The sequence below is a fragment of the Megachile rotundata genome, chromosome 16, assembly GCF_050947335.1.
Source record: "Megachile rotundata isolate GNS110a chromosome 16, iyMegRotu1, whole genome shotgun sequence".
Lineage (NCBI taxonomy): Eukaryota > Metazoa > Arthropoda > Insecta > Hymenoptera > Megachilidae > Megachile > Megachile rotundata.
The window spans coordinates 4,900,852-4,927,029 of record NC_134998.1 but is presented as its reverse complement, the minus strand read 5'-3'; the positions used below and the strand labels follow the sequence as shown (position 1 = coordinate 4,927,029).

The 26,178-nt window shown below is 34.4% G+C and overlaps 3 protein-coding genes across 3 annotated transcripts in view; 2 read left to right on the top strand and 1 right to left on the bottom strand.

The window, feature by feature from the left end:
* Positions 1-1,416: 1,416 nt before the first annotated feature.
* On the top strand, positions 1,417-2,105 carry LOC100883562 (cytochrome c oxidase assembly protein COX19). The gene is given in 2 exon segments (XM_076541720.1): positions 1,417-1,946; positions 2,040-2,105. Coding segments are annotated over 2 exon segments (447 nt in total). The 5' UTR covers positions 1,417-1,565.
* Positions 1,816-3,461, top strand: Ppcdc (phosphopantothenoylcysteine decarboxylase). Its single transcript, XM_003706188.3, has 2 exons — positions 1,816-2,812; positions 2,888-3,461. Exons 1-2 carry the CDS (start codon positions 2,384-2,386, stop codon positions 3,056-3,058), a joined length of 600 nt encoding a protein of 199 aa, XP_003706236.1. The 5' UTR covers positions 1,816-2,383; the 3' UTR covers positions 3,059-3,461.
* A 707-nt stretch (positions 3,462-4,168) lies between these two features.
* The window catches only part of Mmp2 (Matrix metalloproteinase 2), a 196,168-nt gene continuing 174,158 nt past the window's right edge, over positions 4,169-26,178 (bottom strand). The window contains exons 8-12 of the mRNA XM_012292194.2: positions 23,865-24,023; positions 6,868-7,232; positions 5,596-5,894; positions 4,947-5,050; positions 4,169-4,584 (exon numbers count right to left, since the gene is read on the bottom strand). Of these exons, the coding sequence (XP_012147584.2) occupies positions 4,343-4,584; positions 4,947-5,050; positions 5,596-5,894; positions 6,868-7,232; positions 23,865-24,023 (1,169 nt within the window). The 3' untranslated portion in view covers positions 4,169-4,342. The remainder of the gene's footprint in view (positions 4,585-4,946; positions 5,051-5,595; positions 5,895-6,867; positions 7,233-23,864; positions 24,024-26,178) is intronic.

Here is a 26,178-nt window from a genome sequence, read left to right as displayed (position 1 = left end):
GAAATGTCACGGTCGATTCGAACACTCTGACAGCTTGAACAAGACTGAGCACGAGCGACATTTATCAAGGTGAGAATAATAGGCGAACCGTAAACCAATCAGGTGTCATGTCAATACACCAATACTAGGCACCTTGAACACTGAACACCTATGACTTGTCAAGTTATCAATGATAGGTGATCCATGGACCAATCAGCTGTCATGTAATCCACCAATACCGTGCGATGACGTCATCCATACCTATATTTGTAATTTTGACATTTCTTATTTAAATTTTAAGTTTTTCTTTTGTTTATTTAACAAATTATTATAGTTACTACATATTAAAATTTATTATTTTTATTAATTTTTATGCGTGTTTTGTTTATAAAATTTTGCTTTATTTCGTTTTTATATATTAAAAGATAATTATAAATTATATATTTTTTTTATTTTTTAAATGTTCATTATTGTATGTATTGTAATCAATCGATATGACAAATCTAAAATTCTTTTTTACCTACAGCTGCAATTTCACTGCAAAATCGAATGCGTCGGTAACTGTTAGTATGTAAAATTTCGGAAAATTGTCACGTTCCAATATCGACCCAGTTTTTTATAAATAAGTTCTTTTTAATAAAAATATAATAATAATTCTCCTATATTATTTTTAAAAAAATACAACTTTTTTATTTGTATAGTTGCTTGTTTTAAGACAAGATGGTGCTATCTGTACTATTTTTAGAATACATACCCATAAACATACTTCTTTAAAAATATGTAAAAAACAATCAAAATACTATTTAACTTAATTGTTCTACTATTAATAATATATAATATTACATTAATTTATTAATTTATAATATATAATATTTTATAATACTATTTATAAAATTATTAATCACGTTGTTGTATAATATTTCTGTTCATATATATATTTCTTTTAACGAATCAAATCAATAATGTTTACGTACATATAGGTGTATAAATATGTAATGTATTATAATATTTCAAATCAGACTTTCCAAAATGCCCAACTCTATACTTCTAAAATTCCTAAATCCCAAAAGTATAAAATATCTAAAATTTCAAATTTCTAATAAAAACTTCAAATAATATTTTAAAGACAGAAAACTTAAATTAAAATATTCTGAAGTTTAGCAAAAATTAATAGTTCCAAATTAATTACAAAATATAACCCTAAAATCGTATTGCCACCTGTTTCATGTTACAAATATAAAATTATTTCTTCAACCAGAATATAACTCTCTAGCTCAAGTAAAGAATATTCGTACATTACCTGCTACTTAAATTTACATAAAATCGATGCCTTACATTTTCATTCATAGTTCAGAACGATCAATCTCATTTAAAATTACTCACTTGCGTATCACGTGACACGCAGTCTGCGTAAAAAGAAGTTGCAGACATAATCGCGTGTGGCGCTGTTACTCGTATTTTACTACAATGGCGGTTGCATTTTGTTGTGTGTTCAACGAGAGGTCCGTATAATTATTCTTTTCCTAAACTTAATCATCTATTTTCATGTACTGAGCTTTCCTGCATGAACGTCGCCAACGTCAGTGATGTCCTCGTACACATTTTCGAAAAAGACATTTACACCTGTGCCCCCCGAGAAAGGAAGTTTTCCGCTCGACCATGAGGGATCTTGCAAAAAGATTATGATCCAGTATATGCGTTGTTTGTACGAGAATAAGAACGAGAATACAATGTGCAGAGAGGAAGCGAAAAATTATCTTGCTTGTCGAATGGATAACGAGCTAATGGCGCGAGAAGATTGGTCCTCTCTCGGTTTCTCTGACGAGGTCAAGGAGACATAACAACAGCGATTTATTACTAATCGATTGTCGCGACGTCGTAGATTTACGAACATTTCAGCTGGTTATCATTTTATCTTGAAAAGGAGATTAACAGGTTTCACGGATCAATCTCGAAATAGTATATACGTATATATGTGTTTAGGAATTATTATTTAACACGATTGGAGCTTGGTGACTAGACATAATTGAATAGTGGAGTTTTATTCAACATATAGTCAGATTAAAGTGATTCCAGTGTGGTGGACAGACTTCAAAGAAAATCAAGCATTTGAAACAACTTGGTAGCAACAATAGTACACCTGTCATAGAGATTGAAAATTAAGCATTTAACTTAGATCTCTGTTAATTGTAGTTTCCTGTGGATCTAAGTAATTGAAGGCATTTGATTTCCGTCAGATGGCCTAAAAAATAATAGCAAACCCGTTGTCGTTGTTTCACTGGCCAAACCTATTCCATATCGTCTGTTGAGAAAACTGATAGTACAGTTTTATATAATATAAACAGAAAATAAAAAAAAGATTGTTAGAAGAAAATTTCAAGTTCAAAAACCTAAATAGTTCAAAATGTCGCATTGCATTTCTAGAAAGAGAGTTTTAATCGGATGTACCGGTAGTGTTGCCACGATTAAACTGCCACAGTTAGTACAAAAGTTGTGGCAAAACAATTTGGAAGTAAGAATAGTAGTTACAGAAAAAGCTAAGCATTTTATGAAAGAAGCAGAACTGCCTTCAGGTATTCAAGTTTTGTCAGACACTGTCGAATGGGCTGCCTGGCAGGACCGAGGAGATCCTGTATTGCACATAGACTTAGTCAAGTGGGCTGATTTGTTCCTAATCGCTCCGTTAGATGCTAACACATTGGGCAAGATAGCAAGTGGTATATGCGATAATATTTTGACCTGTGTCGCTCGTGCTTGGGATCAGTCGAAGCCTTTGATTTTTTGCCCTGCTATGAACACGAAAATGTGGGAACATCCTGTCACTGCACCGCAGGTAAAAGGTTCATGTTTTTTATTACTCCGTTAGTTTTATCAAGTAATTAACCTTGACTGTTGCTGTTTCGTACAGGTAGCTCTGCTTAAGTCATGGGGATATAAGGAAGTCACTTGCATTTCTAAAACTCTCATGTGTGGTGATACTGGAATGGGAGGTATGGCAGAAGTAGACACCATTGTCCAAACTACATTGAGATCGCTTAATCCTTGGGACCCATATTCGCCGCCGGATTTGCGCCTTTAGCATGAGGAGGGAAGGATGAAACGTTCAACGAAGCTTTATCATACAGATAGAATGTGAAATATCTCGTGGATGAGGAAATTAAAGCGAAAGGAAATCGCGTGCTATGGTGGAATTCAAATAATTTATGCTCATAATGAAATCCATGTCCAACAACAAGTTTTAACTTGTCCGATTACGCTTTCCCGAATGCACCATAGTCGCGTTATTTTGTTGCTCAAACAAAATGTTTCTTGAACGTCTGCGGCAAGAAAAGCGAGCATAACAAAGAGAGTCTATTTATTCACTCGCCAAAGCAGAATGTAAAAACTGTAAAGAGATTCTGTTAACATATCGTTTAAAGTTGATCCAAGAAATAAAAAGTGTACATGTTTTTGTTAAATATATGAGTTACATGATAACTGAAGCTTATAAAGACAATGATTTTAGACTCCTGAATCCTGTTCTTTTTTATACTAGAAATTATTCAATGTTGATAACTTTAAATATAGTTTTAATATCATCAAATAGTAAAAATATGCTCTGCAAAATATTTGTAAAATATTTGTGATACTTACAATTGAGTGTAGTAGATTCTTCTTACATTGCTGATTGATCCAGTTGTCAAATTTAGATACTTGAAAATTTAGGAGTTTTAGGGTTTGGAATACTGAAAATTTGGGGTTGTAACCTAAAAGTTAGGTAAGTTTGAGAGGTTAGACCTTGAGATTAAGAAACTCAGAAATTTAGATATTTGGAAATTGAATATGGATAATTTAGAAATTTGAAAACATAGATATGTGGGAATCTAAATTAGAGATTTAGAAACATAGAAATTTGACAATTAGGGAATTGGAAAACTTAAATATTTGGGAGCTATGGAAATTAAATATTTATAAATTTGGGAATTAGGAAATTTTGAAAATTGGTGAAAAATTTAATGCATTCTTTTTAATTACAAATCATTTAGGAGATAAATGCATGATGTACGTAACATCTTATACGAGAAATAGAATCATACAGACTTTCTGTTTTCTACATTTTTTAAGATCAGACTACACACCTTTATAATAATTTGGACATTCATTCATGCAGACAAAATCATGGGTTCAGAGCAGAGGAATAAAACTTGCGAATTGGGATAAGTCGTTTATTATTAAAATTTTTTAAAAATTACTTTATTAAAATTACTTTAATTCCGTATAATCAATATAAGGGAAGTGCGTTGAAATTTAGACCGGAGTCGTGTACGCGTCGCGCACACGCGGGCTCGCGTTTGGTACGCGGCTTTTACATAAATATCACAGTTTACAAATATTTGTTCAAATATGCTATAAAAAATAATCCGAGGAAGAAAGTTTGTGGTGTCGATGCTCGGTTCGCGGCAGTGATCTTCGATTTTCGTGGTAAGATGTCGACGTCGTTGGTCTCCAATTCCCGTGGACAGCCCATCCAAACGGGCGCCGATAATTTTTGTTTTTCGTGGGCAACTTTCATTCTCAGGTCATCGAATTCCCAGAAACCTTTCCCTTTGAAAAAGTACGTTTTACCTGCAAAAATAAGAGATTTATTTTAAAGACGTTTCATACATTTTTAATCGTTTAAATTTTAAGGGTCAATTGCAGATGAGGGCCATATAGCGAACATCAATTAACGGAAACTCCGCCATATTGATCTAAACAACAGAATCTTAAATGGCGGTAAAATTCAAATTTATTTATATGCAACTAAATAAATATCATTATAGTAATTTTCTTTCATTATAATATACAGAAGATTACTACTGTTAATTTATATTTACAAATGTAAATGTTTATCTTATGTAAATAAATGTTTTTGTAGATTTAATATTCTATTTGGATTTGGCCTGTCACTGCACTTGATCTTGAAGTATATATAAATAAATATGTACCATCTGTCCATTGAAAAACGGCGTCAATATCGTTTCCAACTCCAGCGAACATGCTTATGTCTCTTGGATAATCCAGTTCCACGTTGTTTACAGATTCGTCAAACCTGTAATCAATAAAGATACTGTTAATGATATAATGTTGATAGGAAGACTTGTATAGAAGTGTATAGGGTTCCCATTTATTTCATTCTTTTAAAACAATGTACTTTCTTTTATATTTCTTCATGGACTAATTAGGATTTCTATTTAAGGAAACTAGGTCCTTTATTTTTATTAGTACTATCAAAGGATTGGTGGTTCATTTTAATGTTTCCCAATTGAAAATTTGTGAGTTTGGATATTTTCAAATTAAAAATGTCTACACTTGTAAATTATAGAATTTCCTGATTTCATAAATTGTAAAATTCATAAGAAACATTATAGGAACCCTATTGTTCCAAAATCGGAACAATAAAAATTATACACTTAAATATAGGGTGTTCCATTTAAGTTGAACATTCAAATTATTTTTACTGCCATTAAAAGTACAAAAAATAATTGTTAAAAGCTTATATGATTAAAATCTGAAACCATATAATCTTCCATCAGTTTCCGTTAACAGCAATGAGAATAATTCAAATGTTCCACTTAAATGAAACATCCTACATACCTCCAGTACATGGAACCGCTGAAAAAGTAAGTTTTCCCATTATGTCCCCAGACCATAGCACCATCCACCTTCTCCAACGATTCCGGTAATCCGAGGGTCGTTAACGGCTTGGGATAACCTGGTTCCAGATGATTGGCGTTGAAAACGTAGTATTTCTTGCCAATGAAGAACACTATCTTCTTGTCTGGCCTTTCGTAAACCGCGTCCACGTGATCAATGTATTCAGGTAGATTAAACAAACGCGTTATTTCCGCTGGATATCCTTCGTACATTCCGTTTTCACCGATCCTCCACAGGTACTGAAAGATAAGAACAACAATTAGTAACAAATCACAGTAGACAGTAACATAATACTGTATAAAATTGAAGCTACTATATTAGACTGAAGCTAATCTTAACTAAGACTTAGAAGTTTAAGAGGATCTTGATGATTTTAAGGTCGTTAAAAAGTTTCTGTTCAAATGATCAATGATCAAATTCTAATTTGATCAAACTCCAACCCATCACTCACGTATGCAAATGGCCTCTAAAATCCACCCTTATATTTCGGAAACGGTTTTAGATACGGAAAAATGTTTCAGACAAAAGTTGTAGGATATCAAGAATACAAGATGGCGGCAGCAATTTGACCTTGGATCGTTTGAAGCTCGAACTTCAGTTTCTTAAATAGAACCCTCATTTTTTATCGCATATTCTCCCTCGAGACGTCTTCAAAACACTACCTATGTTTATTTTTTGTGTCCTTCCCAAGATATGAAGCTTCAAAGTTGACATATCGTCAGCATTACCCAAGGTGTAAGACGAAGGTTGTACGATCAGATTTACGCCACTTATGTGTCAACTTTGAAGCTTCATATCTTGGGAACTTACACAAAAAACAAACATAAGTAGTATTTTGAAAACGTCTCGGGGCTACAAGGATATGCAATAAAAAATGGGGGTTCTATTTAAGAAATTGAAGTTCACGACCTTCAAACGATCCAAGGTCAAATTGTTGCCACCATCTTATGTTTTTCTTGATGTCCTACAACTTTTGTCTGAAACACTTTTTCATATTTAATGGCGTTTGCGAAATATAAGGGTGGGGTAGGGTGCCATTTTATTTGAAGTTTACGCGAACATCTTTAAATATCCCTATTATAATAAAATTTTGAAATCAGAACCTTTATAAAAATTGTCCGAAGTACCAAAAGGTGTCTACTTCAGAGTGTCCCTAACGAATATATTCTAGAAATAAAAATTAATGCCCCAAAAATTGAAAGAGTAACCTACCCGTCCTTTGAAGACGAACACCTCTCTGCGAATGATACTGATGGCATCATAGCTGGTGTCGCATTTATCCGGTACGTCGTTTCTGGGCGGCGGGGTCCATCGATGCCTTGGCCTCTGCGGGTATGTGGTCCTCATGGTGGTGGAGGTGGTCGTCGTATGGTGTTTGTGAGGCTTGTGAGGCTTCAGCGGGTAACGATCTGGGTGTCGTGGTTGGTCCTCGTTTGGATAGTAATTCGGCCTGGTGGGTCGTGTTTTCCATGGTCTATAGGTTGTAGCAACGGTTGTCACTGTTCGAGGCGTTGTAGGTCGTTCCGGAAGTGATGGACCGTTGGGCAGAATCGCCCAAAGCTTCTCCTCCGGTGCACCTGGAACGCGGTTAAGGGATTCTTGTTAAACACGCTGCTGGGCGAGTAAATATCTTTGTTGATATTCCTATTCTATTCGTTTACTGTTGTCTCGTTGAAATTTATGGCTACATTGTGGATATTTATGCGATTACATCACAGAGTGCACCTTTGCAATACTCTTTGCAGTCAATTTAGAATTTTCATTCTAATGTGTAATTTTGTAACAATTAGTATAATAGTAATTATGGTCAACAATGTGTTAAATTATGAATAATAATAACAATGTGTTAGCTTGAGTTCTGACACTTTTATTGCAGGTTATTAGTACCAATTTTATGGGTAACCAGCAGTCACCATTTTGTAGTTCTCAGCATCAATTTTGTAGGTTAGGTGCAATTACCAATAATTATACAGGTTATTATCAAATTTATAGGTTACCAGCAACCATTAGCAATTTCAGGTTATTTGAACTAACTTTGTAGATTATTAGCAACTAGGTTAATAATATCAACTTTGTCCACCAACAACCATCAGCAATTTTATAGGATATTGGAATTAACTTTGTAGAATATCAGCATCCATTAGCAAGTTTATAGGTTATTAAATTTAACTTTGTAGATTATTAGCGTTCATTAGCAAATTTATAGATTATAGTTTACTTTGTAGATTATTAGTAATCATGAACCATTTTGAAGGTTACTAAAATTAACTTTGTAGATTATCATTCGTTAGCAAGGTTATAGGTTATTAGAATTAATTTTGTAGATTGTTAACATTCGTTAGCAAATTTAAAAGGTTACTAAAATTAACTTTGTAGATTATTGGTAATTTCTAGTAATTTCAAAGGTTATTAGCAATCATTTGAAAATGATCAAATTATCATTAATTGTAAAGGTTATTATCAACCTAACCTGACCAGTGACGAGTATATTCGTCAAAGCATAACTAAACGAAGTGGAACATATATTTAAATCATATGTTAATAGGTCATAACTGAGAATAACTAACCATATAACTGATACGTGAATAATATAGTTGCAGTGTGCGAAAGTTTCCATCAGTTTTTAGGTTATAGTTTTTTATTAACGCTCTCAGACCCGACTGTGTAATATTACATGTTTCAGAGACCTGACCTTTGCACCTGTTACCTTGAGATCGAACGTGCTGATATTTTATAACCGAGGAAATATTTTTAATAAAACTTGACACGTTATAAATGTTTTTGAAATAACTTCTATTTATAGCCGATGAAGAGTTGTGTGCTCGCGTTAAAATGTGTTACGTTCATAAATTTGTAAATGTAAACTATTTATGAATTTCAGAAGTTGAAGCGTTGTAAATTTATAAATTTAAATATTTACAAACTTATAAATTTAAAAATTCATAAATTTCAAAATTTGAAAACTTCTTTCATCAACCGATATATCTAAAAATAACTTTAAATTTAAGATTATAAATTAAAAAATTTGAAAATTCACAAATTTATAAATCTAGAAGACAATATAATTTCTAAGTGAAAAAATTTGAACATTTGAAAACTTATTACCTCCCAAATTTAAAAGCTTAAAAAAAACTTGAAAACTTGAAGAAGTATTAGCTTTCAAAGCAAGAAAACTTAAAAATTCAAAAACTTATTACCATCTAAACCCACAAACATGAAAACTTGAAAGCTTGTAAATTTAATTAACCCCAAAATTTGAAAATATTTAGTAATAATGTCACCATAATTTCACCTAGATATACTGTCAACCTTAGGAGAATATATAATAAATGAAACGACGTTATCGGCAAATGTAAATGTAAAGAAATGTAGTGAATGGAATCGTTGAATTCGATATAATTGAAATGAAAGGCACAAGTCGGAGTATTATCGGAAACGTATTTAGAAATCTGAAGGCCCATTATATCCAGAAGATGGTTCAGTCCATGAATTCGTTTCCATTGCGATGGAACGAAAGGAGGAAAATTTATTCCAGACTTTGTGATCAAATCAATTTATCGTGTCGCCATTCATGGCACCTCATTTTAAAACGCGAATAGGCTGTGATTTAACTTCCTGATAATAATCGCGTGCAATTTGTACCAAATCAAATCATTCTATTTCTATAAGTATTTCCCCTTAAAATTATATTACTTATCAATTTTTTAGTTATTAAACGACATTTCTAGTATTCATTAATTTCTTAGTCACTAATATTAGTTCTAGTATTTATTAATTTTCTAGTTACTTATAAATACTGATCCTTGTGTTTATTATTTTCCTAGCTAGTTATTTTTACCTAAGTAAGTGTACCTAACCTTAGTATTAAAACCTTAATTTGGAGTAACTCTATTTACAAAACCTTAAGTTGACCTAACCTAACTATTAAAACCTTAATTTGACCTAACCTAACTATTAAAACCTTAATTTGGACTAACCGTATTTACAAAACCTTAAGTTGACCTAATTTAAATATTAAAACCTTAATTTGGTCTAACCCTATTTACAAAACCTTAAGTTGACCTAACCTTAATTTCACAAGCTGAATTAAGAATAAAGTTTGGTCAATTTAAAGTTTTGTAAGTGAGGTTAGTCCACTTTAAGCTTTTGATATTAAGGTTAGGTCAATTTAAGGTTTTATAAGTAGGGTTAGGTCAATTTAAGATTTTCTCGCCAAAGTTAGATCAATTTAAGGTTTTGTCGCCAAGGTTAGGTCAATTTAAGCTTTTGTCGCCAAGGTTAGATCAATTCAAGGTTCTGTAAGTAGTGTTCGTTTAATTCCCTAGTTACTAATTAATAGTAATTCAACCATTTACTAATGTCCTAGTGAATTGAAATTCTCTTCCTCTCAGAAGAACGATATCACAGAATAAAGCAGTATCTTATGACAAAGTAATAAGAAAACGAATAATTCAAACTAGTACAACAGTCAACGCAGGTTTCAGCAAAGGTTTTCGAAATGCCCTTGGCTACAAGCGATAATCTGGTTGCCACGATTGCGGTAATTACCAGGAACGAGGCTGCTTAAACGAGCATCTCCGGCTTTAGCCCGAGGAAAAGAGCTTCTCGAAATTCGAGGATGACGACGCGACGCAGGCTATTATCGGGAATCGTCATTGTAATTACATCAGCGGTTAAAAGGGTGAGATTAAGTTCATCAGTCGAGACACGACTAACAACCCTTCTCTCTGACTTTATCTCCGTTTTCTTTCCTTTACGAGAAGTTACTCTATCTACGGATATTTTCTTCGTTCTTTGAAGATATACACAGTGTTATACACGATATATTATACTGTAGTATAATTGTTATACTTTTTTCCATCACTGAAATTAGCTATAAAAGGAACGTGAAGTCAACTGAGCGTTACTGCTAAGATTGCAAGCTTCTGAATTTCTGAGTACTCAAATTTCGGAACTTTAATTTTAACAACAATTTAATTTTAATTTTAATAATAATCCAAGAAAATCAGAATCATGTTTTAATCAAATATTTTTGATATTTTCCTTTTTAGTCCGCGAGTTTCCAATAGCGGTTCTATTTCCTCGTTGGCCCATAAATTCCGCCATCTTGCAGCATTATCCTCGATCCAGAGAGCAGTGGTTCCGTCGGAAGTCGTTTGTTCCCAAAGAAAGAATCGCAAGGAACACGGAGAGCCGGTCATTTGGTCGATGTTTTACCCCGGTCGAAGGGTAGGATCAACGGGATACGCCGTGACGATCTCCGAGGAGAGTCATCTTTCGAAAACAACCGAGGGATTAAGCAGAAAGTCTAACGACCGTGAAATAATTGCTACTCGAAAGAGAAACCGGCTCTTGAAAGAGCAACATTTAGTGCTGCTAAATACCATTTTATGATAGTGCTTCCATTATCAAGCGTGTACGCATTTTCTGCTGGAAGAGATTGAGGCATCTGGAGATTTCCTGCTCTTGGGATTTTTAAACGTTGAGATTTTGCGTCTTGGAGCTTTAGTATTTGGGTGATTTTAGATTTAGAGGGTTTTCGGTATATAGGGTTATGTTTCAGGGAATTTTGGGGTCCATAGATGTGGAGACTTTTTGGATATACTAGGAATTTTTGGATATGGGAATTTCAAGGTTAATGTTCTCAAATTCCCAAAATTCCTCAAATTCTCTAAATTCCCCAAATTCTCCTAATTTTCCATATTCCCCAAATTCTTTAAATTCTCCAAATTACCAAATCCCCACATGCCCACACCCCAATACGTAATCTAACCTCCCATTTCCCCAAATTTCAGATTCAACAACCACCACCGTACAAATTCCTACAAAACAAACTGTTCGACACGAAACAGCTTTTTACACAACTCCAAGACAGCACAACACGTTTTCGCGCCGTGAAAACTGAAATACGATTCCCGTAAGCGGAGCACTGTTTTTCTTCACGCGAATTTGCATGAACGCGACGAGCGCAGCGCCGAAGAACTAACATCGCGGCTGTTCCCGAAGAACGATGGAAATTGCATCATCGCGAAAGCGAGAAGAAGCGCGATGAAAGGAGGAAGTTCAGCTTAGCTGACTCTAGCGTAAAGGGAGCTTTTAAGCTTTGACCTGGATGAATACACTGCCGATCAACGCTTTAAACTTTCTGATCTGACGAGAAGTAGGGCGTCAAACTTTCGATCGTTTGTCAAGTTTCTTCTCTCGCCGGAATCTCGGAAACCACGGCCCCTCTTTCGTAATATGTATTAATCGAGAAACGAACACCTGCGGTGTTGGCGAAGATTGGGAAGATTCCTTTGCTTTTCCTTTGGAGTTTATTTTGAGTGGATGTTTGGAAAAGGAAATGGATTTGGGTGAATTTTGTTTTTGGAGACTTTTGAGGTTTTCAAGAATTTTTGTAAGTGTCTCTGAAATTTCAAATTTTTTAAATTCTGAATTCTTCAAATTGCATTTGTCTCAAATTTCAAAATTCTAAATTACTAAATTCATTTTAATGCAATAATGCTTAGTTAAGTTACTATAATGGAGTGGAGCTTAAGAACAAAAGCTTTGTTGGACTAACTCTATTTACAAAACGTTAAGTGTACCTAACCTTAGTATTAAAACCAGAATTTGGTGTAACTCTATTTACAAAACCTTAAGTTGACCTAACCTAAATATTAAAACCTTAATTTGGCCTAACTATATTTATAAAACCTTAAGTTGACCTAACCTAACTATTAAAACCTTAATTTGGCCTAACTATATTTATAAAACCTTAAGTTGACCTAACCTAACTATTAAAACCTTAATTTGGCCTAATCTTATTTACAAAACCTTAAATTGACCTAACCCTAATTTCAGAAGCTTAATTAAAAATAAAGTTAGGTCAATTTAAGGTTTTGTAAGTGAGGTTAGGTCAATTTAAGCTTTTGTCGCCAAGGTTAGGTCAATTTAAGGTTTTGTAAGTGGGGTTAGGTCAAATTAAGCTTTTGTCGCCAAGGTTAGGTCAATTTAAGGTTTTGTAAATAGTGTTAGTTTAACTGATCCGTCGAGAGCTAAGGTTAGATCAAATATTCCAAATTCCCATATTCTAAGTTACTAAATTCCAAATTTGCCAAATTCCTCACTTATTATATCCCCGAATCCCTCCACTTTACATCCAAGAAAAGTGTCCACAGTTCACCATGGTATCGCAGCCCTCCATCTTGCCTCTACCCAATTCATTTTCCGTCCATTTTATCTACGGTTCCATTTTATCTCCGTTGCAATCCACCCGTTTCCCCCATTTCGAGTGAAACCTTGTAATACACCAGCGTTCATGGACATCCTAGTCCTAGCACGAAGTGCGTTCGGGCACAAGTCAGCGACCATGTTAATTCGCAGTTCTGTGAAGTGCTACAGAAACTTGGTATTTGCCAAATGCAAACAGACTTTTGACTCCCGCGGTACATTCACCATTTTGTCGAGTAACAATGTTTCCCTTAACGACTACGCTCGACGAGAAACTGTTCCTATGAACGACAATGTTTCTGGGAGCCATTCAAATTTAACAACGCCGAAACAAAGCTGTACACACGGCCTCCTACGGATGAAAACTTTTTCAACTTGGCTATCAGCTACCGGAGATCGTTCTTTTTGTTTTCTTTTCTCGTCGCTTCTCGACTCGCGACATTCAGCTTGGCAAACGCGTCGTTTTCTAGATTGCTGTTCAAACCGTGTTTGCTTTATCGCACCCGCTCGCGATTTGTGCCGGCGAAGCGAGGCATAAATTAGCGAGATTCTCTTTGCTCGCAAGCATAAAGAAATCAGCGGGCGAATAGTCTGACAACTCAGGTACTGCGGAGATTACGGTTCATGGGTTTAGGGTCGATTGAAGATGATTTTTGAAGTGAAGAAGTCTGAAAGAGATAAGCGTGTGTAGTTTGTATTAACTTGGGTTGATCTTACTCGTAGAAGTTTAAGTTGGAATAACATTATTTAAAGAACCTTAGGTTGACCTGATTTTACTATTAAAAATTTAAGTAAGAGTTGCATAGATTGGTCAGATTAAGGGAATTTAGACATGTGTGCAATAAGGCTTTGTTCAGTTACCATAATGGAGTGATGTTTAAGAACAAAAGCTTCGTTGGACTAACTCTATTTACAAAACCTTAAGTTGACCTAACCTAACTATTAAAATCTTAATTTGGACTAACCGTATTTACAAAACCTTAAGTTGACCTAACCTAACTATTAAAATCTTAATTTGGACTAACCGTATTTACAAAACCTTAAGTTGACCTAACTTAAATATTAAAACCTTAATTTGGTCTAACCCTATTTACAAAACCTTAAGTTGACCTAACCTTAATTTCACAAGCTTAATTAAGAATAAAGTTAGGTCAATTTAAAGTTTTGTAAGTGAGGTTAGTCCACTTTAAGTTTTTGATATTAAGGTTAGGTCCATTTAAGGTTTTATAAGTAGGGTTAGGTCAATTTAAGCTTTTCTCGCCAAAGTTAGATCAATTTAAGGTTCTGTAAGTAGTGTTTGTTTAATTTAAGCTTCAAGAACTAAACTAAACCTTAAGTTGATCTAACCTAAATGTTAAAAGCTTAATTCGAAGACATCAGCTAACAAATGTTTCAAAATGTTTTAGCGATTTCTGAAAATATCACCATTATTAACCCAGTTACCATAATTCCCGATTAAATTTTTCACACAAATAACGCTGTACGACACCAAATTTGCGCCGGAAGCGATAAAATATTTATCATAATTCAAATTACCATCGCAGAGGGGTAAATAAAAATTGCCGACGATAAAGGAAGTCGTGAAGGAAGTTCGTCGTAAGTCATCCGGAATATTTATCGTTTCTTCCAGAAATATGACGGTACAGAGAGATAAAGAGAAAAATAGGAAGAAATCTCGAGAATTGTCTTTCTCCTCAGTGTTGTTCCGCTGAAGAGGAATCTCGTTCACTGTATCGCGATGCGATGTTTAATAAACGTTCCTCCCAGGACACTCTTCTCTCTGTCTTAATTACCTCCAGCTTCCGGTTACCCTTTCCGGCCTCCTCCTCCTCTGTTTTGCTCCTTTTCTCGGCACACTGTGCTATTTAATCGAAAGTTCCACTCGAGTTTTACAGCCGCAACGCTCGTCGAGTTTCTTTTATCGTTTCGTTTCGAGTTTCTTCTTTGTCCGCTCGCTTTCCTCTCTTCTTTTCACGACGCACCGTGGAATCTCGGGTTTTCCTGTTGCTGCAGCCCGGAGGGTTACAATGGTAACACGGTAAATTAGCCGGAACTCGATGATCCCGTTCGTAAACCGCACGGGATCCCGTGCGAAACAACAGTTGCTGAATCGGATACTTGAAACGAGAAACTTTGAAAAAGAAACTCGCGCTGCATCGGCTGTGTTTTTCAAGACATCTCAGCAGTTGGGCCATCGACTTCGATCGAACTTCTTATATCGAATCTAGGGCAAGAATAAGCTGACACGTATTTCATTGTTTTTCTTAGTGTTCTTTATTTCAGAAGATACTTATTCTTACTTTTGATTGCGAGAAATAATAAATAAGCTGGAGCAACACTATTTACAGAACCTTAAGTTGACCTAACCTAACTATTAAAACTTCTTAGCTGATGTCTTTTAATTCTTAATTACGTTTTAGTAGGTGATGTTTTTAATACCTAACATTGGTATAACAATCTTAAATTGGACTAACCCTGTTTACAACACCTTATGTTGATCTAACCTTAGTATCGAAAGCTTAAATTGGACTAACTCTGTTTGCAAAACCTTGAGTTGATCTAACCTTAGTATCAAAAGATTATATTAAACTAACCCTGTTTGCAAAAACTTTCAATTGATCTAATCTTAGTATCGAAAGCTTAAATTGAACTAATCCTGTTTGCAAAACCTTTTGTTGATCTAACCTTAATATCAAAAGCTTATATTGAACTAATCCTGTTTGCAAAAACCTTCAATTGATCTAACCTTAGTATCGAAAACTTAAATTGAACTAACCCTGTTTACAAAACTTTAAACTGATCTAACCTTAAAATAGAAAGCTTAAATTGGACTAACACTATTTATAAAATATTCATTTGACCTAACCTTAGCATTACAAGCTTCATTAACGGTTAGGTTAAGCTAATTTTAGGTTTTGTTACTATGGTTAGTCCAAATTAAGCTTTTAACATTAAGGTTAGGTCCATTTAGGGTTATGTAAATACGGTTAGGTCAAATTAAACTTATAACCTTAAGGTTTGTTCAAATTAAGCTTTTGACATTAAGGTTAGGTCAATTTAAGGTTCTGTAAATAAGATTAGGTCAAATTAAGTTTCTGTCACTAAGGTTGGATTAGTTTAAGGTTTTGTAAACGGTGTTACTTCAATTTATACTTTCGATACAAAGGTTAGGTCAATTTAATGTTTAGAAGATGAGGTTAGGTTAACTTAAGACTGTGTAAATAGGCTTACTGCAATTTAAGGTTTTATTAATAGGTTAATCAAACTTTAGGCTTAACATTGAGATTATCGCAGTTTAAAGCTTTATAAGTAGTGTTAGTCTAATACAAACTTTTAATTATAAAGTTAGGTCAAATTAAGGTTTTATATACACTGTGTTTAAATAAATAAAATACAAATTTTGTTTTAAAGAAATAAAAAAAAAATTTATCCATAACATTTTAGCAGCCGACGAATGTAAGCGCTATAAATACAAGTCAGCCATTTTGTACTACGAACAAACAAGAAACGATGTAATTGTTCTCACGAAGCTGTAAGATTTAAGCGAAACTGTTATACACGGTTCTCTGCAATATTTTTGTTTCACAAAACGATTGCACATTGTTGTTCGATTTAACAGAAGACGTTACACGCAAATTTGTTCGTGTTTATTGCGTCGTAATTGCAGGAGGATCGGGGAAACGTTTAGAAAATTAATGTCCCTTCAGGAAACGGTTTCTCCATCGGGAATTTAATGAAACGATAACGTTTACCGTGCTGCTGTCCGGGAAGAGGAAACGAGAAAAGATATTGGTTTGTTTCCATGGAACAAAACCATTTTACTTTCCTTCCTTTGAACTGATGTTCGCGTTTGTGCGAGTCGAATAAGAGAAATTATTTCCTGCCGCTAATTAACTATAATAGGAAATTATCGTTTCACGAGTTACGCTCTTTATTGAAGATTGATAACTCGATGAATCTGAATTGTAAATATATTACATATTATGTCGATACACTTAAATAACTCGTCTATCTTTATTAAGTTAAAAATAAATATCTCTTTCTTGCAAGTTTCGGTAAGAGAATAAAATATTTTATGAAATTCATGTTTCTTTTTGAAGTTTCTATTTTTGGAGAAAAAATGTCAATAATTAGACTTTTGTAATAACTTTGTAATAACTGTTTGATAAACTATATTCTTTGGGCATTTGTCGTAACAGAAAATATGTGACACGTCTGGTGCCATAGTGACGTAATACGATGGCGCCATTTTTGCTGCCAAAATGAACATAGAATTGAGGTTAGGATGACTTTTGTGGTACGTCTTCAATTTTAACAACCACAAAACTTGTCCCAAAACCATTTACAGTATTTCTGTGTAAAATTTTATAAAAAAATATTCAGTATCTCCGCTATGTCAGTTTTGTCGCCAAAATACACATTGAATTGAGGTTAGGATGACTGTTGTGATACGTCTTCAATTTCAACAACCACAAAACTTGTCCCAAAACCATTTACAGTATCTCTGTGCAAAATTTGATGAACAAATATTCACTACAACACGACATACATAAAATAAAACTTAGATTTGTATATACACATATTATATTTATTTATAATATATAAATATATATAAATGTACTTATACACTATAGAGTACATTATACACATAATGTGCTATAAATGAAAAATATCGAATAACTAAAACGTAGAGGCAGTTTTGAAGATTCCAGAAAATCGAGTCAACTTTAGACGAGTAATAAGATTAAATATCCCGAGGCGATGCATAATTCGTTAGTTAATTTTGGGCGGCTCGTAATTACCGTACAGTCCAATTTGTCTTTAGCTTTAATTGAATATTTGATCCTGTAATCCGCTTTCGTCGTGTATATTCATTACTGGAAAGTACAGTACCTTCACATTAATTTTATTTCAGAAGACACGTCGGTGTTGGGTACTTTAGAATGAAAATTAGTGTGTGTAGTTTTTTTTCACCATTTTTGTTCACTATTTTGTTCACTATTTTTGTTTCAATATTCTGCTACTATTCGTATATTTTATTACTGTGTTAGGCTACTATTTCATTAATTTTATTACGCAATCATTCATTTTGTTATGCTAGCTTACTATACAAGAGTTTATTATTTTATTATATAAGAACATTAGAGTATCAATAATTGCATTGTAAAATTGTACTATCTTACTACTATTTGGTTATTTTACCAATTTACTATAGTACTATGTCACTGTATGATGTTTCTGTTATGAAATTGTATTGCCATCCTATTATTATTTAGTTATTTTAGCATTTTACTGTAATACTGTGATGTGAGGATCAATATAGAAATATACATAGAGAGCTAGTAATATTTGGGTCCAGAAATATACGAAATCTAAGATTATGGGGATCTAGGAATGTAGGGATCTAGCAAAGTGGGGATATAGGAGTGTAGGGATCTAGGAACGTGGGGGTCTAGCAATGTGGGGATCTAGCAATGTGAGGATCTAGCAATGTGAGGATCTAGCAATGTGGGAATCTACGAATGTAGGGATTTAGAAATGTCGGGATATAGGAGTGTAGGGATCTAGGAATGTGGGGATTTAGCAATGTGGGTATCTAGGAATGTAGGGATCTACGGATGTAGGGATTTAGAAATGTCGGGATATAGGAGTGTGGGGATTTAGGAACGTGGGGATTTAGCAATGTGGGGATCTAGCAATGTGGGGATCTAGCAATGTGAGGATCTAGCAATGTGAGGATCTAGCAATGTGGGAATCTACGAATGTAGGGATTTAGAAATGTCGGGATATAGGAGTGTAGGAATCTAGGAACGTGGGGATTTAGCAATGTGAGGATCTAGCAATGTGGGGATTTAGCAATGTGGGGATCTAGCAATGTGGGGATCTACGAATGTAGGGATATAGGAATGTGGGGATACAGGAGTGTAGGGATCTAGGAATGTAGGGACCTAGCAATGTAGAGATCTAGGAATATAAAAATTTAAAAATATTGGAATCTAAGAATGTATACTACATCTTAAAGTGTAGAAATCTGGAAAAGTAGAAGTCTAGGATGAGTGGTAATTTTGTAATTTAGTCATCAAGGAATGTATCTAGTATTCTAAATGTACAATAATTTAGAAATAAATATTTCAGTACTATAAAAACATATACCGAATCCCAATTATTGAAGCCATCAAATAAATTGCCAGCCATGAAGAATCGCCCAAAGTCACAAAAACCAGCGTTGGATGAACAATGTTTCAGCGTTTCAGCGGGTTGAAAACGCATCAAACTCGATTTTGATCGACTTGAAATTGCCGTTTGTTTATCAGAGTGCATCGATAAGCTTCAAAAATGATTCATCGATACAGCTGTTGTTTATGTGACTTAATTTGAAAATGTCACTGAATCTCCGATAGAGAACGCAGTTATAAATTTAATTTTTCGACAGAATCGTCGATTTTATTATTTAGCAAGATACAATCGAATATATGGTCTCATTCAATCATTATTCAAATTAAAATGAATCTTCACAGCTTTGAAGCTTGTGTAAATAAAAGCTCTTTTGTTCTTTTAATTTTTATTTTATTTATTAACTATAGTGGAATATTTTTAGAACGTTTAATAGCGTAAGACAAGTTATTGTGAATTATTATCAAATTAAGTTTCATTGAATTAAGTTGAGAATTTATTGTCAAGGTATGACAATTCAAATTTCTTAAAATATTATAATTGATTGTGGAATTGTTTGTAATAATTTACTATACAGTGTATACGGTTGTCAAGGTTACTGGTACATTCATTTATAATCACTAAGCTTGAAGCGTGTGTCGGTAAGAGTGTGACTTTGAACATTACACATGTGAGCAGTAAATAACGGAAGGTGATAAACATGTGCAGTGACGTTCATGTGATAAACACATTAAAATCAAAATATAATAACATTACTGCGCAGAGTTATTGCGCAGAATTATCTACTGCGCATAATTATTGCGCACAATTATCTACTGCGCAGAGATATTGCGCACAGTTACCTACTGCGCAGAGTTATTGCGCACAATTATCTACTTTGCAGAGTTATTGCGCACAATTACCTACTGCGCAGAGTTACTGCGCATATATTTAAGGTCTAACCTCCCTCAAGAGTATCGTAAATATGCTTACTGTGTTTCAGTCACATTTTCGTCTAAAAGTAAGGTGCACACATTAATTATTTTAAACATTTGTTTCCTTCCTCCAAATACGAGGTAATAAAGATGTAAAATCTTCAATTTAAAGCCAGAAATTAACGGGATGGAAAAACAATTTCACGATTCGAGAAACGCGACTCGCTGCTTGTTTCGACAACGAGCGGGACTTTGTTAATTGTTTCGAAACCTTATTTGTTTACTCTGTTTTTTCCATACGGGACAATGCCGTTAGGGGAACAATATCGGGCGACAGTCGAGACGGAAACAATCGTCGGCGAGCGCGAGAGGAATCTTTTTCAGCAAAAAGAAAGGGAATAAAAATAAAAACAAAAAATAAATAACCGGGACTCGCCATGAGAATAACGTGTGTTTGTTCGCGAAAAAGGACGTGTTTCCCCACGTATCGTTCAAACAGAATTACTGTTTGCAGCCTCTTCGTTTCAACGTTGGCAGAACTGCGCGGATAAGTTCAACGCAAACACGCTTAGGTGGTTTAATAATAAACAAACACGCGTTACTCGGCTTCGAATTTATGTTCCAATTACGTGATTTTCACGGAAAACCACCGCCGACGACGACTATTAACCAAATAAACGACAAATATGTATCCTAGTGTTTTTTCTCTTTGCGCGTTTCTCGCAAATCTCTTTCTTGATGTTTGTATTCTGCGATTTTTTAATTACTGACGTTAACTGTATTTTACTTTAATTTCGTGCTATACACAATGTGTAAGATAAATGGATATTTTCATGGTTAAACAATTTTTGAGGAAAAATCCCTAGGGAAATACTGAAATGTTATTGTACACATATTGTTTTATTAAAGTTGGAAAGTGTGTGGTTTGATAAAAGGACTTTTTAAGGAGATTTAACAAGGTTTAATATTCTTGGAATTTATTTAGGGAATTTTGTAATTCCCTTAAATTATTAGATTTGTAGATTTATGCAGCTTTAGTATTTTATGTTTTTATATTTTTAGGTACGTAGGTACTTAGATCTGTAGATTACTAGATTTCTAGGTTCCTAGGTTATTAGATTCCTAGGGCCCCAGATTACTGTGTCCCTAGATTCTTAGATTCCTAGATTTCTAGATTTCAGAATTTTCAGATATTTAGTTTTTTAGATTTCTAGATTTTTAGGTTAGATTAGGTTAGGTGCATTTGTGAGTTTGCAACTTTTTAAAAAATTCTAAAAGTTTCCAACAACAAAATTGCACTCTGCAACCCAGCTTGATATGTTTACTATGTCACCTTAATATTAACCTCATCAGACATGAGTATTTGTAGGTTAGAGAAGTTTAACTCTGTCATACAATTACATTAACAGCAAACATTTAAAAAAAATTCCATTACAATTCATAACCAGTAAGAAGAGTATATGTCCACATATGTGATCATTGATTATTAAACTTAAACTGAACATACTAAGTTAGGTCAGATTAGGTTAGGTGCATTTGTGAGAATGCAATTTTTTGAAAAATTCTAGAAGTGTCTAGCAACAAAATTGCACTTTGTAATCAATCTTGATAAGTTTATTATGTCTCCTTAATATTAACCTCATCAGATATAAGTTTAGTTTAACTCCTTCATACAATTATGTTAATTACAATCATCTAAAAAAATTTCCATTAAAATTGATAATCAGCAAGAAGAATATATGCCTACACGAACTGAACATACTAAACTTGGCAAATGAAATGTACATACGAACATATGTTCGCAAAGAGCCTGCGTCCGCCATATTTGTTTTACGCGCCAGCGCCTCCAGGTCCTAATAATTTTCTGCTTGAATATCTCAAATATTGACGTTTACGTATATCGATACCGGTGCTGTCTACCTTGTTTCTTTTTACACGGAAGCAGAACAAACGCGTGCACAAAATTCGAAAACACGGACGAGAGATAATTGAGGTCTGAAAAATACATGCCCCCCTGCGAAACTCCGGATAAATCGAGAAAACAATTTCGTTGGATAATCGCGAGGAAAAGGATGTCGGAAGATGTCCCAGCAGCCAGTAACAACAGGACGAAATGAAACGTGAATAAAATATAAAGGACCCTTTGCTTCCATGGAGGCATATGCGCGTATACATATATGACCCGCACGGTCCGGTGATTTAGCATGCCAGGAAAGCTTTGCAAGTTCATGGAAGATCGCAAACGCATTCCGTGGAATGGGGCTCACTCGACTCCTCTCCTTTTTTCACCCTCTTTGCTCTTTAAACGCGTTTGTCCGTTTCCATTGTACGACTTGTCGTTTTGTTTCTTTAAACCCTTCTCCCTCGATTTCATTTATTTCTCTGATTTCTTCTTTGTCCCGTCCATTTTTCTCGACTTCGCGCAACCATTAATCTCCTTCCGAACGCGATTTCTTCTCCATCTTTTCTGGCGATTGTTGCTCCTCGTGTTTTTTTCTCGGTTGTGTTATTCATTTCGCGCGGAAAGTTTTTTGTGAGTTTTCTCGTTGTTCGGTAATGGGCTTCCCTTGTTGGACGAAACGGGTAACAATGTTAATATTGAAGGGTAGAATATAATAAGGTCAGCTTCAGTTTTGAGATTCTGAGATTTGTACGTTTTTGGGGTTCTTGGAATATGAAAGCTTGAGAATTTTGGAGAATTGGGGATTTGAGCAGACTTTCAATTCTTGTATTTTGGAATTTGGGGATTTGGAAATTTAATTTGGGGATTATTGTGTTTGAGAACTGGAGAATTTTGGAATTTAGGAATTTGGAGATTTAGAAATTTTAATAATAAAGAATTTTACCAGTTGGAAACTTGAAAATTTTAGGATTTGGGAATTTTTAAATTTGGAGATTTAGAAATTTAAGAACCTAGGAGTATAGTAATCTAGGGATATGGGGATCTAGGGATATGGGGATCTAGGGATATGGGGATCTAGGGATATGGGGATCTAGGGATATGGGGATCTAGGGATATGGGGATCTAGGGATATGGGGATCTAGGGATATGGGGATCTAGGGATATGGGGATCTAGGGATATGGGGATCTAGGGATATGGGGATCTAGGGATATGGGGATCTAGGGGTATGGGGATCTAGGGATATAGGCATCTAGGGATATGGGGATCTAAGGATATGGGGATCTAAGGATATGGGCATCTAGGGATATAAGAATGTGTGGATCTAGGGATATAGTGTGTATAAGAGTGTGTGGATCTAGGGATATAGGGTATATAAGAATGTGTGGATCTAGGGATATAGGGCTATAGGTATCTCAGTATCTAGGGATTTAAAGATATAAGGATATAAGGATCTAAGTAGCTAGGATTTAGAAATCTAAGAATATGGAAATCTAGGGACTTAGAAACTTAGATATCTAGAAATTAAAAAATCTAAAAATCTAAACTTAGTACATTCAGTTAACTAATTAATGATCACATATGTGGTCATACACTCTTCTTGTAGATTATGAATTGTAATGGAAATTGTTTTGAAAGCTTATCAAGCTAAATTATAAACTGCAATTTTCTTGTTAAAAACAAAATTTTGTTATTGTCTAAAATTAAAAAAAAAAACAGCATCCTAACCTAATCTAACCTAGCCAAAGCAACTCACCACTGTATCATAAGCATGTACCTAAAGCACGAACACGGAACAATTTCCTAAAACACGTGAATAAAATCATCGCAGCGGAAGTCGATGATCTCTCGTGAGTACACACACGCGTTAGAAGGTCTGAAAATTCGCGAGACGTATCAGCAGCCAACGATAAAAACGAACAAAGTTATTCTTGAAATTAGCGCGCGGATACGCCGGCTGTAATTATTACTTCCCCGACGCAATTATCGAACATGCAGGTTCACTCACCGTACATCTGTTGAATCCCGTGTCTGTCGTCCTCTGGCAGCTCGTAATTAGAGCTCAATCCCTGGTACCACGGGTACATGAGCGCTCCAGGAACCGAGCTGTGTGCCAAGCCGAGAGAGTGGCCAAATTCGTGAGCGGCCACTGCGAAAAGACTGGTCCCTGAAACCAAAAGAAACATCAAACGTTTCAGCAATTTCTATTTGGCTAATTCACTTGTTTACTAAATCAGTTCACATTTCTTTTTACTACTTTCTGTTGACGATTGTTTGGTTTCTACTGTATAGGGGTCTCACTATATGGCCCTTTTGTGGAGCGTTGAATTATCTGGAGTTGAAGACAGTGCATTGTAATTGTACAAATTTTTGAGTTTGAAATAGTAGGGAGAGATAAAATAGCAAGAGAGCGAAGTATAGCTAAATACAGCAATGTTAGAAACAGTAATTCTACTGTAAAGTATGGCGAGATCTCCCTATATGGCGCTCTTGTGGATCATTGTGTTATTTGGACTTGAAGACCATGCATTGCAATTATACAATTTTTTAGAATTTGATATACTCGATTTCTACTGTAAGATACGACATAATCTTCTTATATGGCCCTCTTGTGGACCATTGTGTTCTCCAAACCGTCCAAGTAATGCTGTTGACAATTATTCAATTTCTACTGTAAAATATAGCATATTCTCCTTATATGGCCCTTTTGTGGACAGCTGAGCCATCTGGTTTTAAAATTTATGCCTTGCAGATGTGTTTTGTAAAATTTGTAACAATTCCTGAAAGATACAAAACTTAAGAAGATAAAAAACTAAAAAAACAATGAGTATTGTCGTAAACAATAATTCTATAGCAAACATGGTTCTCCAAATCTCTCGAATGATTTCGTCGACAATTATTCGATTTCTATTGTAAGATACAGCATAGTCTCCTTATATGGCCCTTTTGTGGACAGCTGAGCCATCTAGTCTTAAAATTTATGCCTTGCAGATGTATTTTGTAAAATTTGTAACAATTGCTGAAAGATACAAAACTTAAGAAGATAAAAAACTAAAAAAACAATGAGTATTGTCGTAAACAATAATTCTCCAGCAAAAGTGGTTCTCCAAATCTCTCGAATGATTCTGTTGACAATTATTCGATTTCTATTGTAAGATACAGCATAGTCTCCTTATATGGCCCTTCTGTGGATAGCTGAGCCATCTAGTCTTAAAATTTATGCCTTGCAAATATATTTTGTAAATTTTGTAACAATTGCTGAAAGATACAAAACTTAAGAAGATAAAAAACTAAAAAAACAATGAGTATTGTCGTAAATAATAATTCTACAGCAAAAATGGTTCTCCAAATCTCTCGAATGATTTCGTCGACAATTATTCGATTTCTACTGTAAGATACAGCATAGTCTCCCTATATGGCCCTTCTATGGACCATAAACTCATTTATGTGCCATACGATTTATGTCCTGCAGATGTACAATTTTATACAATTTATAACAGTATAAGATAAAAAATGGGTGTTATAAGAAAAAGGTAGGAGTGTCGTAAACTATAATTCTACAGTAAAAATGGTTCTTCGAATAACGAGTTGTGGGAGATTTCTCGGAACCGCGTGGTATTTCTCTTGAAGGAACTGTATTGAACTTTCCTACAACCGCCTGTTGGGTTTTCCGGCCAATTAGTTCTGGAATTGCAGTAACTGCTGTTGAATTTCACTCTTTCGTGCTATTGGAGATGTTGAATCTTTTCGAAATTACTCTCTTCACTCGATTACACGATTTCGTGGGCAATTAGAAAGTCGTTTGTTGGGAATAAGCAGAAAATAGGTTAGCGGCGATAAGTAGCGAGATTATGGGTTATGGTCAACTTTGGAAGTTTTGTAAGTAGCTTTATGGGGTATTAGGGATTTGTTGGGTATTCGCAGTTTTATAGAGCATTGCGGTTTTATAGAGAAGGCATTTTATAGGACACTAGGAGCTTTTTAGGTTATTTGCAAGTGTTAGCTGTTTTGTGGGATGTTAGAATTAATTTTTTAGGTTAGGAGAAAGAATTAATAGTTTTGTGGGATATTAGAATTAGTTTTGTAAGTTAGGAGCATTTTTAAGCAATTTTACAGGTATTAACAAATACTAATAGTTTTATAGGATACTAGGATCAAGTTTATAGGTTATTAGCAAATATTGGCACTTTTATAGGTTATCAACATCAATTCTGTAGACAATTAGCAAGTATTAGCAGTTTTGACAGATATTAGAATTAATTTTTTAGGTTAGGAGCAAGTATTAATAGTTTTGTGGGATACTAGAATTAATTTTGCAGGTT